Source organism: Chlorocebus sabaeus, chromosome 20, assembly GCF_047675955.1.
Source record: "Chlorocebus sabaeus isolate Y175 chromosome 20, mChlSab1.0.hap1, whole genome shotgun sequence".
NCBI classification, from domain to species: Eukaryota; Metazoa; Chordata; class Mammalia; order Primates; family Cercopithecidae; genus Chlorocebus; species Chlorocebus sabaeus.
The window spans coordinates 121,780,965-121,797,161 of record NC_132923.1 but is presented as its reverse complement, the minus strand read 5'-3'; the positions used below and the strand labels follow the sequence as shown (position 1 = coordinate 121,797,161).

At 47.7% G+C, this 16,197-nt stretch overlaps 1 protein-coding gene across 10 annotated transcripts in view; it reads left to right on the top strand.

The window, feature by feature from the left end:
- Positions 1-13,317, top strand: part of FHAD1 (forkhead associated phosphopeptide binding domain 1) — a 159,551-nt gene extending 146,234 nt beyond the window's left edge. For 5 of the 10 annotated variants that reach the window (XR_012089780.1, XR_012089778.1, XR_012089779.1 and 2 more), the window contains 4 exons: positions 2,584-2,664; positions 5,780-5,833; positions 10,318-10,470; positions 13,128-13,317. Coding sequence is in view for 4 of the 10 variants with exons in the window: in XM_037985009.2 (XP_037840937.2) it covers positions 2,584-2,664; positions 5,780-5,833; positions 10,318-10,434 (252 nt within the window). In the remaining 6 variants the exon portion in view is untranslated. Of the gene's footprint in view, positions 1-2,583; positions 2,665-5,779; positions 5,834-10,317; positions 11,250-13,122 lie in introns of those variants that run through there. The other 5 variants (XR_005235735.2, XM_037985010.2, XR_005235736.2 and 2 more) reach the window with 3 other exon arrangements.
- Positions 13,318-16,197: the final 2,880 nt, after the last annotated feature.

Sequence of the window (16,197 nt, the reverse complement as noted above, 5' to 3'; positions counted from 1 at the left end):
CGCGGTGGCTCAAGCCTGTAATCCCAGCACTTTGGGAGGCCGAGACAGGCGGATCACGAGGTCAGGAGATCGAGACCATCCTGGCGAACACGGTGAAACCCCGTCTCTACTAAAAAATACAAAAAAACTAGCCGGGCGAGGTGGCGGGCACCTGTAGTCCCAGCTACTCAGGAGGCTGAAGCAGGAGAATGGCGTAAACCCGGGAGGCGGAGCTTGCAGTGAGCTGAGATCCGGCCACTGCACTCCAGCCTGGGTGACAGAGCCAGACTCCATCTCAAAAAAAAAAAAAAAAAAAAAAAAAAAACAGAAAAAAGGCATAGTTCTATACTAATACCTCTGACAAATCAGACCTGACATAAAATGCTGGGAAATTCACAGAGAATGAACAGTGCTGGTCATTCACAGAGAACCTCATGGTCATCGGCCTCCTAACTCTGGGATGCCCTGGGTCCACAGCTCCCCTGCAGTGACAGTGTGACAGTGACAATGGCCCAGGCTGTGCCCCATCTAGTTCACTTCCCACATTGCTAAATAAGGCGGCAGAGTTTCTCTGAGATGAGAGGCAGACTTTGGAGTCGAACAGATAGGGCAGAGGGTTCAAGCCCACCGCTGTCCCTGAATGAGCCTCAGTGGGTAACTTTACCTCTGTCTCAGGTTTCTCAACAGCGGCAATAACAGGAACAACAGGACCTGCTTCGTGGGGTGGTTAAATGGTGTGATGCCAGCAGAGCCTGTCACAGAGCAAGCTCGGTTACTCGGTTACTGTGGGGGAGAGAAAAGGCCACTCAGGGGCGGGGGCAATGCCTGCATCGCTTTCAATGAGCTTCCTGCCCGCTGGCAAGTCCTGCAGACCCCGAGACTTTTTCCTGGGTCCTCCTAGAGCCAGCCGTGCCTTTGTAAAGCTGTCTTTTCTATTTAGTGAATACAACTAGGGCCACAGCCAAGAAACAGCCGATATTTTCGTGAATGGGTTAAGACTGGGATTTTCAATAGGAACATTTTAAACGCACAGAAGTTGCCCTTGGAGAAGGATGCAAGCCCGTTCTTCGGCCTTTATTAGGACTTGAATGTGAGAACCGCTGAAATATACTAGCTGCTGCTGGCTGGGGAGCAGCCCAGCTCCCCTTCCGGGCTCCAGCCAATGAAATCCTCCCCAAGGGGCTTGGCTACAGCTTTGCGGAGTGGTCTCAGCTGGGCTGGAGCCCCTAACCTTCCCTCTGCATTATGAGCTCAAGTCCCTCATCTTTAAGATGAAAATAAAAATGTGCTTAACCCACAGGAGTCAATCCCGTGAAGGAACGCATATAAAAACCCTTAGCTAACAGGACCTCTCAATCATGCTCTTTTCTCTCTTTCTTTTTCTTCTTTTCTTTCTTTTTGTTTTTTTGTTTTTGTTTTTTCTTTTTGTTTGTTTGCTTGCTTGAGACAGAGTCTCGCTCTGTTGCCCAGGCTGGAGTGCAGTGGCACAATCTTGGCTCACTGCAACCTCTGCCTCCCAGGCTCAAATGATCCTCCCACCTCAGTCTCCCCAGTAGCTGGGACTACAAGGCACTCGCCACCAGGCCCGGCTAATTTTTGTATTTTTTCAGTAGAGGGTCATTTTTGTATTTTTTAGTAGAGAGTTTTACTGTGTCACCCAGGCTGGTCTGGAGCTCCTGGGCTCAAGTGATCTGCCCACCTTGGCTTCCCAAAGTGCTGGGATTATAGGCATGAGCCACCACACTCGGCCATCGTATCAGTACTGTTTTCTACATCATCGTATGAGTACTATTTTATGTAACTATTTCCCAAGATTTTCATTGGCCCAGGTATTTTCAAGATCCTGGTTTCCTCAGCACCACTATATGTGTTTTTGATCAAAAAGTAGAAATTGGTAGATGTGTGGGATGAGAATAGAATGGGGGCTTGGGGGTGGTAACCTCGGGCCCTCACCAGGATGGAGAAGTAAAATGTGGCTAGAGTGGTGCAGTGTGTGAATAGAAGATGGCTCAAGAAAAAGATACCAGGCCGGGTGCAGTGGCTCATGCCTGTAATCCTAACACTTTGGGAGGCCAAGGCAGAAGGATAACTAGAGGCCAGGAGTTTGAGACCAGCCTGGGCAACGTAGCATGACCCCCATCTCTACAAAAAATAAAAAATTAGCTGGGCGTGGTGACTCACCGGTAATCCCAGCACTTTGGGAGGCTGATATAGGAGGATGGCTTGAGCCCAGGAGATGGTGACCAGCCTGGGCAATATGGCAAAACCCCATCTCTACTAAAAATTTTAAAAATTAGCTGGGTGTGGTGGTGCATGCCTGTAGTCCCAGCTACTTGGGAGGCTGAGGTGGGAGGATCGCTTGAGCCTGGGAGGTCGAGGCTACAGTGAGCCGTGGTCATGCCACTGCCCTCCAGCCTGTGTGACAGAGTGAGACCCTGTCTCAAATAAAAAAGAAAAAGACTCCCCTGCAGTGATCGCCTATCTTCTGCCCACCTGAGTGAGTCCCAGCATCTCCTGGAAACCTCAGATGCCTGTCCTAGACTGGAACAGGTAAGGACACACTAAGGTTAGCACTCTCTTGCTAACCTGATACTTTTCACTCAGGAAAGTGTAGAGGAGCACGAACCGAGAAACGCAAAAGAACCGACACCTTGCAACTGTGCCTTCAAAGAGAAAGAGAAGCAGGTATGGGAGGTGTTCTGATGTTGCAGACACACAGCAGTGACAGTCTCAACAGGGGGTAAGAGCTCGTGGCGTGCAAATCCCTGCACACGCTGCCCAAGGAGCACCGCACACCTCCCTCTCTACCTTCCGTCCCCAGCCCCTGCCCCACCTCCCTCTCTTCCCAGCCCCTGCCCCACCTCCTTCCCTCCCTTCCCTCCCCAGCCCCTGCCCCACCTCCCTCCCTCCCTTCCCTTCCCTCCCCAGCCCCCGCCCCAACTCCCTCCCTCCCTTTCCTCCCCAGCCCCTGCCCCACCTCCCTCTCTTCCCAGCCCCTGCCCCACCTCCTTCCCTCCCTTCCCTCCCCAGCCCCTGCCCCACCTCCCTCCCACCCTTCCCTTCCCTCCCCAGCCCCTGCCCCATTTGAACCGATGACCTAAGAGACAAGCAAGCATCAAGCCCAGTCCGTTAAGGTGAGAGAAGGCAGAAGGGATATTCCAGCGCAGCTTTAGCTCATGGAGCAGCCATCCTAGGCCACTAAGTGACTTGGGGACTTGGAGACAAGGTCCTAAGAGAAGAAGGGAGGAGTGAAATGAGGGGGGTGAAAGAAGGTGGGAGTGGTTACAAAACGGAGTGGGAATGAGGATGAAAGTGCCTCGAATAAGTACTTCCATCCCTGCTGAGGGGGAGCCCTGTTCGACTCCCACCTTCCTGGCAGCCAATGAGAAATGGGAAATCAACTTGGTCACAGTTCACAGTGTCCATGAGATACGATGGATGGACGCTCACAAGTGCTCTTAGAACAAAGACCTTGCTGGACTTTCCCCCTGGAGGGGATGGTGTGTGATGTAAAGAGCAGCATCTTTAAGAACAGCCTTCGTGGGGTGACGTGGGCTGAGCCATGGCTGAGAACAGCCCTTGAGACAGATGGATGTCATCACATCCCACTGAATCCAGTCAAGTTCAGTAAAAGCAGATCTAGCAGATCTAGCAGATCTGTACGGGGCGGGGCTCTGCTCTCCAGTGCTCAGGTGTCCACTGAGCGGACTTTGTGTGGGTAAAGAATCCTGCTGACACACCTGTAATCCCAGAATGTTGACAGTCCAAGGCAGGCGGATGACTTGAGCCCAGGAGTTCGAGATCAGCCTGGGCAACACTGGGAAACCCTGGCTCTACAAAAGCACAAAAAATTAGGCATGGTGGCGTACACCTGTAGTCCCAGCTACTCGGGAGGCTGAGGTGGGATAATCTCTTGAGCCCAGATTTTAAGACTGCGATGAGCCACTTGAGCGTGCCGCTGAACCCTAGCCTGGGCAACAGAGCAAGAACCTGTCTCAAAAACAAAACAAAACAAACCTGCTGGAAAAGAAGAAATTAGGAGGGAAGAGAGGTTTAAAACCATTGCTTGGCAATATCTGAAATGATGACTCTCTGCTGAATTTGTTCCTCTCACTAACTTTGTGATAAATATTGAGTGGCTGCAGGCTCCAGGCCTTCTAGAGGTCAACTGTCAGCTAAATACAGGCCACGAGTCTTCACAGACTGTTGCTGTGGGAGAACAGTGGAGACTTATGCGCACCTATGCTCCTATCCTAAAAGACAGCCTGACTCTCTGTCCCCGTGGGTCTGGGAAATGCCAAATGGGGTTGCCAGATTTAAAGGAAAAAAATAAAACAAGATACCCAGTTACATTTGAATTTCAGATAAATAACAAATAATGATTTAGTGTTAAGTATGTTCCAAATATTGCATGGGACATACTTAAAGTGTTTGTTTTCATTCTGAAATTCACATGTAACTGGGTATCCTGTATTTTATCTGGCAACCCACAGCTGTCCACTGAGCTCCAGCTAGATGCCAAGCAGGGCGGCCCTGAGGCAGATGTCACAAAATGGCAGCCCAAGGCTATGCCTCTTTTGGCCCATGGAATTTTTTTTGTTTTGTTTTGGGGGTTTGTTAAAGTATCATTTCAAAATAAGGCACTTTTGGCCAGGCATAGTGGCTCACGCCTCTAATCCCAGCACTTCGGGGAGGACAAGGCGGGCCGATCACTTGAGGTCAGGAGTTCCAGACCAGCCTGGCCAACGTGGTGAAACCTCATCTCTACTAAAAATACAAAAATTAGCCGGGTGTGGTGGTGGGCACCTGTAATCCCAGCTACTCAGGTGGCTGAGGCTGGAGAATCGCTTGAACCTGGGAAGCAAAGGTTGCAGTGAGCCGAGATCTCGCCACTGCACTCCAGCCTGGGCAACAGAGCAAGACTCTGTCTCAAAAAAAAAAAAACAAAAAACAAAAAAATAGCACTTTAACAGAATACTCCAGATTTCTGACTTCTTTGGGAAACTTGGATCCGCTGGTGACACTAGGTCCACAGTCCCACATGCCACCAGCTTCCAGCCCCTTAGAAAGGACCCTGGCCCCTGGGTTTGCTGCCATGTCCATCTCGCCACCTTCTTTGACTTCCTGGCCCCTATGGGCATGAGGTTGGTGACCCCTGGGGAAAGTCAGGGATCTCTGAGGGGGCCCAGCTCCCTCCCTCCCTGAGGGGTCCCTAGTATCTGGGGCTGCTCTTTCTTCAGGGAACTGTCCCTGAGGTGCCACATCTTGGGGACCCTAGGATCAGCAACTGTAAATCAGACCCCAGGGAAATAGCAAGCTTCAGATTCCGGGTGACGATGGCATTCAAACAGGCCCGACTGAAGGGATTTCAACCATCATGGGTCCCACCATCCCTGAGCCATTGAGATGCCAAGGTGCGAACCACTGGGCATCTGCAGCCCCTTCCACCTGCTCTGGAGGTGCTGCCTCCAGTTAAAACAGACGTGTCCTCCGAGAAGAGCAGTATTCTTCACAGGCCCTGGGTTGAGCAGCCTCCACCTCTGCTGAAATGTAGAACAGAGACCCCCAAGAGACTTAGCAAGATGGGGCACCGCGGCTCCCAAAAGCTGTGCCCCCTTCTTGTTGAGAAAATGGATTTTTCTCAAATTTCATGTGCTACTCATCTGGAATGCTGTCCCCGGAAAGGCCCAGCATTCCAAATGGGTAGCATCTAAGAGTGGAGAAAAATCCATTTTTCTTTGATGCAAAAGGCAAAGAGGAATCTAAGCTAAATTCTGTTCCTATTATTTCTGTATTGAAGAGACGAGTATTTGTAAAGATGGTGAAGAACAAGATGCAGAACTCAAATTCCCAGGTGAGCAGAAAGAGCGTCCTCTAGAATTCTGTGTTTTGTTTTGTTTTGTTTTGTTTTGTTTTGTTTTGTTTGAGACGGAGTCTCACTCTGTTGTCCAGGCTGGAGTGCAGTGGCTAGATCTCAGCTCACTGCAACCTCTGCCTCCCAGGATCAAACAATTCTCCTGCCTCAGCCTCCCAAGTAGCTTGGACTACAGGTGCGTGCCACCACACCTGGCTAATATTTTTTATATTTTTAGTAGAGACAGGGTTTCACCGTGTTAGCCAGGATAGTCTCGATCTTCTGACCTCGTGATCCGCCTGCCTCAGCCTCCTGAAGTGCTGGGATTACAGGAGTGAGCCACCGCACCCGGCTGAATACTCTTTTTTAATCAAGTCTATAAAATCTTAAACACGTTGAATCATTGCCATTCACAAATCAGCCCTGGAACTGGAACTGATCCAATCCACACTCCTGCTTTGCAGAAAGTAGAGGCAAGCTCTCAGGAAGCTTGAAAGCAAAATACATTTTGGTTGAATAAGAAAGACGTATTTAACAAGTTTGATAAAAGGCCACAGTTATTCTGAGACAACAAAATTATCATTGGAAAAACTGAAGATATTCTATGCAAGGGATATTTTTGGAAAATAGAAGCCTCTTCTTAACTGACACCATTGTCCTAAGGCTACTAGAAGGTGGCTGCTGCTCTGGTTAGGAGGGCAGATCATGAGGTCAGGAGATTGAGACCATCCTGGTTAATAAGGTGAAAGCCCGTCTCTACTAAAAATACAAACAATTAGCTGGGCGTGGAAGCGGCACCTATAGTCCCAGCTACTCTGGCGCGAACCTTGCAGTGGAGGCAGAGCTTGCAGTGAGCTGAGGTTACACCACTGCACTCCAGCCTGGGGGACAGAGTAACACTCCGTCTCAAAACAAAATAAAGAAAGAAAGAATTCTCAGGGGGCAAGGGCTGATAACTTTGTGTCCGGTGTTTGGAGGACAAAGGCCTCTGGACGAAACTGAGCATATTTCACAGGGACCCCTTCACCCCCCGTCCAAGCTCCAGGAGAGGCCTCCTTGAGGACCAGATGTTTGTTTGTTTGTTTGTTTGTTTTGAGACAGAGTCTTGCTCTGTTGCCCAGGCTAGAGTGCAGTGGCGCCATCTCGGCTCACTGCAAGCTCCGCCTCCCGGGTTCATGCCATTCTCCTGCCTCATCCTTCCAAGTAGCTGGGACTACAGGTGCCGGCCACTGGGCCCATTTCACCGTGGTCTGGATCTCCTGACCTCGTGATCCGCCGGCCTCGGCCTCTGAAAGTGCTGGGATTACAGGCGTGAGCCACCGTGCCCGGCCGAGGACCGGATATTTAAACCCATTCCTGAGGCTGTGTGGGAGTGGACAGGGGGATTCCTAGAGCTGAGGCTTGCAGTTTCCTGAAGCAGCCACCCCAGGATGGCCTGAGGTCATTCACACCTGGGTGTCGCTATTTAAATGACTGACTTCTACCCCTGCCTTTTCATTCTAAGGGTGAGGCACGTGGTTCCAAATATCTCAAACGGAATCTGTGCATTTCACATTCCCCATTCCCAGGGCAGCCGTCCTGGCTGCCTTCTGCTACCCCATCCCTTGTCACTTCATGAAGAGAACCAAAGCCCCTTCCCTGGTGCTTCCCATCCCATGCTCCTGGCAGCCCTGGGGCTGGGGACCGGGGACCTGGGACTCTTTAAAAAACTCCCCAGCTCCAACTCTGACAGCCAACTCCACACCGGCTCAGGACACTGGCATTTGGAAACCATCCACAGTAGGCAATTTGATTGAAAATCAAATGAAAAGGAATATAAAGTAAGGGTTGTTTAAGGGGGAAGGCTTTTGAGTTTGCTATCTGTTTTCTTTTTCCCTGGGCATTCAGACAAATATTTACTTTGTGGGCTGGTATGGGACTGACTGACCCTTTCTTGCCCTGAAACGATCTTGAATGCAGAGTCTCAGAACACGTTTGAGGCTCCCATCAGCCACTGCCATGGGCCTTAGGAGGTGATTTTTAAATCCATCTTAAGGTGGAAAGAGCTTAAACGATAGTCCTAACAGACCCTTCCATTGAAATCCTCCCGGAATCTCCTCTCTGCCCTCTGAGGAAGGCAGGATGGATATTGATCCCTATTTGGCAGATGAGGAAACTGAGGATCACATAGCGAGTGGCACAGCTGAAACACGACTGGCCACCCAGCCCTCTTGCCCCAGGTGTATGTGCAGCCTGAAGGCTGGTGGCAAAGCTTTGCAGGAGACAGGGTCGGCAAGGGAAATCCTGTTGACAAGAAACTTGCAAGGCGCAGTAGTGTCTACAGTGTGTCCAGAATTGTTTGAGAGAGAGATCTTGGGTTGCAGTTAACGAAAACCTACTCAGAAAGGGGGCAGAGCGGGGGGCTTTTATAAAGATACAGAAATGAATGCCTCATAAAAGCTATGGGAGAGAACTAGGATAGCCCAGGCATCGTCTCTCTCATGCATGCACACACTCGGGCACACACACGTCTCTGTCATTTCTCTGCCCCCTCCATACCTCTGCTGATTTCTTCTCTCTCCAGTCGTGTGACAGGAAGGGACAACCTTACAGTCCCTCAGTTCAAAGGGCCAGCCCAGCGAGTGAGTGGCATCTCACAGCCCATTACCCCGACTCCTAGGAGTGGGCATCGGAAAAAGCCCGGCTGTGCCAAGTGTCCAACAAATACAGCCTGGGAGTGGGGTCATGCACGTGGCCGCCAGCACGCCCCCTCCTTGGAGCTGGGAAGTGCTCAAGAGGTTAAACAAACCCCCTTAAATAGACTTCATTTCCTCCTCCTAAGCCAAGCTTGTCCACCCTGCGGCACAGGACAGCTTTGAATGCAGCCCAACACTAATCTGTAAACTGTCTTAAAACATTAGGGGATAATTTTTTTTTTTTTTTTTTTTTTTTTTTTTGCTTTAGCTCATCAGCTATTGTTAGTGTTAGTGTATTTTACCTGTGGCCCAACACAATCCTCCTTCCACTGTGGCCCAGGGAAGCCAAAAGATTGGACACCCGATTCTAAGCCATCAGAGACTTTAGACACATTCAATTCAGTAACAGCTTTTCAGGAGAAACACCATCACAATGAATGTGCTTACCATAATAAGCTCCTGGTTTCAAACTAAAAAACATGTAAATGGACCAGGCTTGGTGGCTCACGCCTGTAATCCCAGCACTTTGGGAGGCCAAGGAGGGCAGATCACTTGAGCCCAGGAATTCGAGACCAGCCTGAGCAACATGGCAAAACCTCGTCTCTACAAAAAATAAAATAAAATAATTAGTTGGGTATAGTAGTGCACACCCATAGTCCCAGCTTACTCGGGAGGCTGAGGTTGGAGGATCACCTGAGCTTGAGGAGGTTGAGGCTGCAGTGAGCCAGGATTGCTCCACAGCACTCCAGCCTGGGCAACAGAGTGAGACCCCGTATCAAGAAAAAAGAAAAGAAAAAGAAAATAGAGAAAGGGAAAGCAATATCTTTATACCTGGAAGGGTGCACCCCAAAACCTTACTAAGGCTAAGGCTCATCTTTGAGTAATGTGATGATAATAGATTGTTTTATCTCTTTTTTGCTCATATCTATGTGTGTATGTGTATGTGTGTATGTATATATATGTGTGTGTGTATATATATATATATATATATTTTTTTTACAACAAACATTTTATTTTGTGTACAAAAAATAACAAAACCAGCCAGGTGTGGTGGCTCATGCCTGTAATCCTAGCAGTTTGGGAGGCTGAGGCAGGCAGATCACTTGAGGTCAGGAATTTGAGACCAGCCTGACGAACATGGTGAAATCCCGTGTCTACTAAAAATACAAAAATTAGCCGGGCATGGTGGCATGTGACTCTAGTCCCAGCTGCTTGGGAAACTGAGGCAGGAGAATCACTTGAATCCGGGAGGTGGAGGTTGCAGTGAGCAGAGATCATGCCACTGCACTCAAGCCTGGGCCACAGAACAAGACTCTATCTCAAAATAATAATAATAATAATAAGTAAATAAATAAGTACAATACAATAAAATACATGGAAAGTGTCTAGTCCTCCTCATGTTAAAAATAATTAAATAAAGCCAGGCATAGTGGCTCAAGCCTGTAATCCCAGCACTTTGGGAGGCTGAGGTGGGCGGATCACGAGGTCAGGAGATCGAGACCATCCTGGCTAACACAGTGAAACCCCGTCTCTACTAAAAAAAAAAAAAAAAAATTAGCCAGGCGTGGTGGCAGCGCCTGTAGTCCCAGCTACTCGGGAGGCTGAGGCAGGAGAATGGCGTGAACCCAGGAGGCGGAGCTTGCAGTGAGCTGAGATAACGCCACTGCACTCCAGCCTGGGCGACAGAGCGAGACTCCATCTCAAAAAATAAATAAATAAATAAAATAAAAAATAACAAAACCACTTGAGTGGAACAATTGGAGTCTTGCTGCAATGGAGTTTGTGTGTTTTTTCTCTTGCTTGTTAAAGGTTGGAACCAGAAAAGCCTCCCTAAAGATGGACCAAGAAAGAGAGATGCTGAGAGAAGAGACCTCCAGCAAGTCCAGCCAGAGCCTTTTGCATTCTAAGCCCAGCGGAAAGTACTAGAGGAACCTCGTCCCACCAGGCCTCGTGTGATCCTGTGTGAGTTCATGTGACTCTTCTGTGTCATCTGTGTCAAAATACTGAGTTGCTTTTGTAGGACTTTAAAGGTTGTTACCCTAGTGTTTCGCTTTCTAGACTGGTATTTTGAACAGTGTTATATTTTGGAGTGTGTGGGGAGAAGCGTTCTTTTTAAAAAATACCTATGAATGTACAGAAACTCAGGTATATGAAGAATAGAAGTGTGTGACCCAGATGTCCAGGACTGGTAGATATAATTATGTGGTTCCACGTTGGGTCATGATGTTCCCAAATATCAAACCTCCTAAGAGTTCCAACAGACTCACACTGGAGAGAACCTAAGACTTGTACTGGAGCCTCAGGGCAAAATTGTAGCCTTGGAACTCTCAGGGCCTCGGGATAGTGAATTCAAATCTCAGTTATGGTCTGGCAGGATGGCTCAGGTCTGTAATCTCAGCATTTTGGGAGGCCGAGGCAGGCAGATTACAAAGTCAGAAGCTTCAGACCAGCCTGGCAAACATAGTGAATCCCTGTCTCTACTAAAAATACAAGAATTAGCTGGGTGTGGTGGCACAGGCCTGTAGTCCCAGCTACTCGGGAGGCTGAGGCGGGAGAATCACTTGAACCCGGGAGGCGGAAGTTGCAGTGAGCCGAGACCACGCCATTGCACTCCAGCCTGGGTAACAGAGTGAGACTCTATCTAAAAAAAAAAAAAAATTGGCCAGACCTGTAATCCCAGCTACTGGGGAGGCTGAGACAGGAGAATCACTTCAACCTGGGAGCTGGTGGTTGCAGTCAGCCAAGATCACACAACTGTACTCTAACCTGAGTGACAGAGCAAGACTCCATCTCAAAAAAAAAAAAAAAAAAAAAAAAAAAATCTCAGTTTATTACAATACATTTAGAACACAAATCAGTTTTATTGCTTCTGTAGTCATGACTAACATCTATATAGCACTCTACAGTTTTCAAAACACATCTCATTGAATCCTCCCCCAGCCCCTGGGAGGTAAATAGTATTACATTCCCCATTTGACAGATGAGGAAGCCGAGGCCCTGAGAACTTACATGCCTGCCTAAAATCACACAGTCAACTCAAGATTTGGGTCTTGAACCCAGGTTTCTAATTCCGTCTCATACTGTCCATTCTGATACACCAGATGGCCTAGTTGTTACAGTCCCAGGCCACAAGGACAGACCAAGTTCCTAGTCACCAAAGAGCACACACTGCCTAGGTACGCACACTCCTGTTCCACCGTGTTTGGAGAGACCCCCATTTTCCTTGCTGCACTCTCTGCTCCTTCCAAGTTCTGCCTTCTCTCCATTCATCCATCCCCTCACTGCCATTCTTGTGTGGCCACACAGCCAAAAAAAAAAAAAAAAAAAAAAAAAAATGGAAGAGTCAGAAGTCATGAATACTTTTTTTTTTTTTTTTTTGAGACAGAATTTCGCTCTTGTCGCCCAGGCTGGAGTGCAATGGCACCGCAACCTCCGCCTCCCAAGTTCAAGTGATTCTCCAGCCTCAGCCTCCTGAGCAGCTGGGATTACAGGCATCCACCACCACATCCAGTTCATTTTTTGTATTTTTAGTAGAGATGGGGTTTCACCATGTTGGCCAGGCTGGTCTTGAACTCCTGACCTCAGGTGATCCACTCACCTCAGCCTCCCAAAGTGATGGGATTACAGGCGTGAGCTACTGCACCCAGACTACTTTTTTTATTTTTAAAAAGGCACAATAAAAATGTTTTTTAATATTTTAAAACCAAATGTATTCTTTAAACCCGTTAAACCTGGGGGAAGTAGGACAAACTCTTTGTGTGATATTCCATAGGAGGCATGTCTTACACATGGTTAGGATCTAAAGCCAGTGAGAGGCCGGGCGTGGTGGCTCACACCCATAATCCTAACACTTTGAGAGGCTCAAGTGGGAGGATTGCTTGAGCCTAGGAGTTCCAGATCAGCCTGGACAACATAGGGAGACCCTGTCTCTACAAGAAACTTAAAAATTAGCTGGTGTGGTAGTGTGTGCCAGTAGTCACAGCTATTTGGGAGGCTGTGCTGGGAGGATCACTTCAACCCAGTGATCCCACTGCATTCCAGCCTGGGCAACAGAGCAAGACCTTGTCTCAAAAATAAATAAATAAAGTCAGTAAGAAATGGGAGTGTAACTTGACTTTATAAATATTCTAGAAAAATCTCAGAAATGTTCAAAAACCTAATACATTAAAGAACCTGGTATTAGACTGTATCATATCTCCAAATATAGAGCTGAGAGTCTTGATGCAGTTCCAGGGCTAGAGCAGCCATTTCCCCACTTGTGTTCAGGGAAACAAAGCCAGTCTTCAGAAAAAAGGAGGCTGGAATAGATATGCAACAAGGAGAGACAAAAAACCCCACAGAACCCCAAGAGGCAGTGCAGCAGATACTGCAGCTACTCAGCAGATACTAAGTCTACCTAGTCATTGCTCAGCCATCACTTTCCTCTACCATATAGGCTCAAAGCTAATTGCCATGATTTTCCCGCCTCCCTTGCAGCTAGGGCAGGCCATGTTGGACCAATCTGGCTCATGACATATAAGGAAAAGCCCCTGTGGAGGGCTTCCCTTCCAGCTTCTCTAGGAGAAGGCATTCACCCTTGGTACCTTTGTCTTGTCTCCTTTCTCATTCCTGGAGGTCAGACCAGAAGCTGGAGCAGCCACCTTGGGGATCAGCAGACACCAGCAGCAGGGCAAAGGATAGTGGAGTGGAGGGAAGAGAAGGCCCAGGTGGGCACCCAGTGGCATCGCTCAGCTCTGAACCATGAATGAACTGCCTACCTCTGTACTTCCTGTTGTATAAGACAAATAAATCCCTATCTATTTAAGCCATTGTAGTCAGATCTATATATTTGTGCTGTGGAACAAACCACCCAAAACTGAGTGACTTAAAATGACAAATATTTATTATTTCTTTTGATCCCATGGATCAAGTTGCACACTTGTCCTGTCTGGACTGTCTTGACTGGGGCTGGATGGTTTAGAATGGCCTCTTTCATACACCTGGCCTTGGCAGGCAAGTTGAGTTAGGGCAGTAGTTCTCAGCAAGGAGCAATTTTGCCCCCCCAAGAGAACTTTGGCCATGTTTGGACATAATTTTAGTTGTCACAACAAAGGAAGGGTAGGTGCCCATGTAGTTGTAGAGGCCAAAGGTGCTGCTAAACATTCTACAATGGATAAAAGAACTCCCCACAACAAAGAATTATTTGATCTAAAATGTCAATAGCACTGAGGTTGAGAAACCTGGTCTAGAGAGGCCTTCCACTGCCACACTTTGTCTGTGCTCAGCAGGCCCACTCATTCTTCAGTTGACTGGACTAGGCTCATTCACATGTGGTGGCCACAGGTTCCCAAGAGCAGCAGGTGAGAACAAGCCCCAGTACACAAGCACTTTTCAAGTCTCTACTTGCCTTGTGTTTGTTAATATCCTATCAGATAAAGCCAGAGTCGGTGCGGGAGGAGCTCCAAATTTTTACAATCTACTCACATTGAGTTTTCTGCTATTTGAAGCTGAATACATTCTCAGCTGACCCAGGAGAAAGTTATCTTGATTCCCAATGACTTTCTGATTCCCAGTTCCCTTCCTTGTGAAGGCCAGTTCCAATGCCTGCCCTTGAGTTCCACTAGGACCCTTTGTATCACTCAAGATCCCTTGGTTGTAAACAACAGATACCTCCTGTGGCTAACTTAAACAGAAAGAGAGTTTACTGGGAGGAAATGAGGAAAGTCAGAGAATCAGTGGCTAAGCAAAGCTGAAGAGTCAGGCTTGGATGTCAGGAGCTGGTTTTTCTTCCCTATAGATGCCCCCCTTTTGCTTTAGCTGGTTTGAGTTTCTGTTCATTGCAACCAAATGGGCATTTACTATGACACTCTGCTACACGGCCCCCACCCACTACTGATTCTGAGAAGCTACCAGCTGTCTTTCCCCTGGGGGTTGCACCACGGTACAATGACGTACCTGTATACCCAAACCTCCCAGTCTTCTTCTGATCTTTCAAGAAGCTAAGACAAACAACTTCCTTCCGCCCTTGCCAGTGGGAGCCCATGTGGATCCTTGGATTCGTGACTTTGCAGATAAGGTGCCCTTCTCTTGAAACTTGGCAGTGTCACCATCGCCTGCTGTTGTAGAAACCAAAGTCATGAAATGTCTGGAGGGAAAAAATAGCTTCCAAATCTGCATTCCAAAGCGTGCTCCTGGTAAGTGGAGTGGTATCCAATTTTTTAGGGACTTAGGAATGAAAGCAATCCACTAAGGATGTGAGGAAACTTAAACCTGATAATACTAATGCATGCCTCTTTTCCATCCTGAGGCCTCCTAAAGCAGGACGGAGGGCACCAGTGAGGCTATTTCAGTTCATCAGCTTGGCCTCATTTCCATCAGGTGTGCTGCTTACGTCCGTCTGCTCAGTGTCCCAGGTTATTTTGGGCCAATTCATGACCTTATGTGCCTGCTTTTGTTTTTAAACATTTTTCTTTGCCCATCTGTTGCCCAGGAATCCGTTGCAATGCCTCCGTCCAGTTGGGGGAAGCATTAGCAGGTCCTTGTTTTGAGTTTCCTATCATCTTTAGCACACTGTTTTCCTTTCTAAGACCCAAAAATATTGGAGGCAGAAACTTTATCTTCTGGCTAACTGTGGTCTTATCATCAGACAGTATGGTGTTACAGTTAAACAACCAGCCTCCATCCATTCAGCCAGTAGACACTGGGGGCCTACTATGGGCCAGGCACTGATGCTACCATGTTAGTTAGACCTCATGGCCTTGACCTTTACTCCTTTTCAAATTCTGATCCACTGCTTTGACTGAAGAGGAAGTGGAATCATTAATTTACTGGGTATGTTGCATGGGAGCACTTACTTTTGACGTCCACACATCGTGTTGGGTATGTATGGGATTACTGCTGGGTGTTCTTTAAAGAGAGAAGCATGCAGCATGACCCTCTTCCTGGGAGTTTCTTTGTACCGTTCATCAGTTGAAATATAATAGCTAATAATAGTAACTACTTTGTATAGAGTCCTTCCTAGCCATCAGACACTATGCAAAGCGTGATCCAGACAATATCCCACTTCATCCCCACCATGTCATCACTCTTGTTATACCTGTGAAAATGATGAGCCCAGAGTAGGTAAGTAACTTGCCCAAGGTCACAGAGCAAGTGTTGAAGCTCAGACTCCATACCCACAACTGCTTAATATAGCACTTTCCTCAGGGAAGTCCAGGAACCAGCTGGTTGTCTACTAATGAATGAAGACAGGATGACAGACTTTTTCTGTAAAGGGCCAAATAGTAAATCTTTTCTTCTCTAAAGGGCTTTATTGACCATAGGTGTCTCATTACCACCACTCAACTCTACCAGTGCAGTATGATACATAAATGAATGACCATGGCCATGTTTCAATAAAACTTTATTTATAAAAATAGGAAGTGGGCCACATTTGCCAACCCCTGTGTTAAACTGTCACCCAGAGTAGATTATTAGGATCTGCACAGCTGTTGCCTGCCACATGACAACCTAGAAGCAAGATTATTGTCATCTTCATCATTGAGACCTTTTTGAGCTTTTACTATGTGCCATGCACTGAAGTAAACACTTCCCATAAATTTTCTTATTGAATCCTCTGAAGCACTCCAGGAAGAGATAGGAGTGCTTGAGAGGATCCCATTTTATAGACAATGAAACTGAGGCCAGAAAGGTAATTTGGCCAAGGTCACT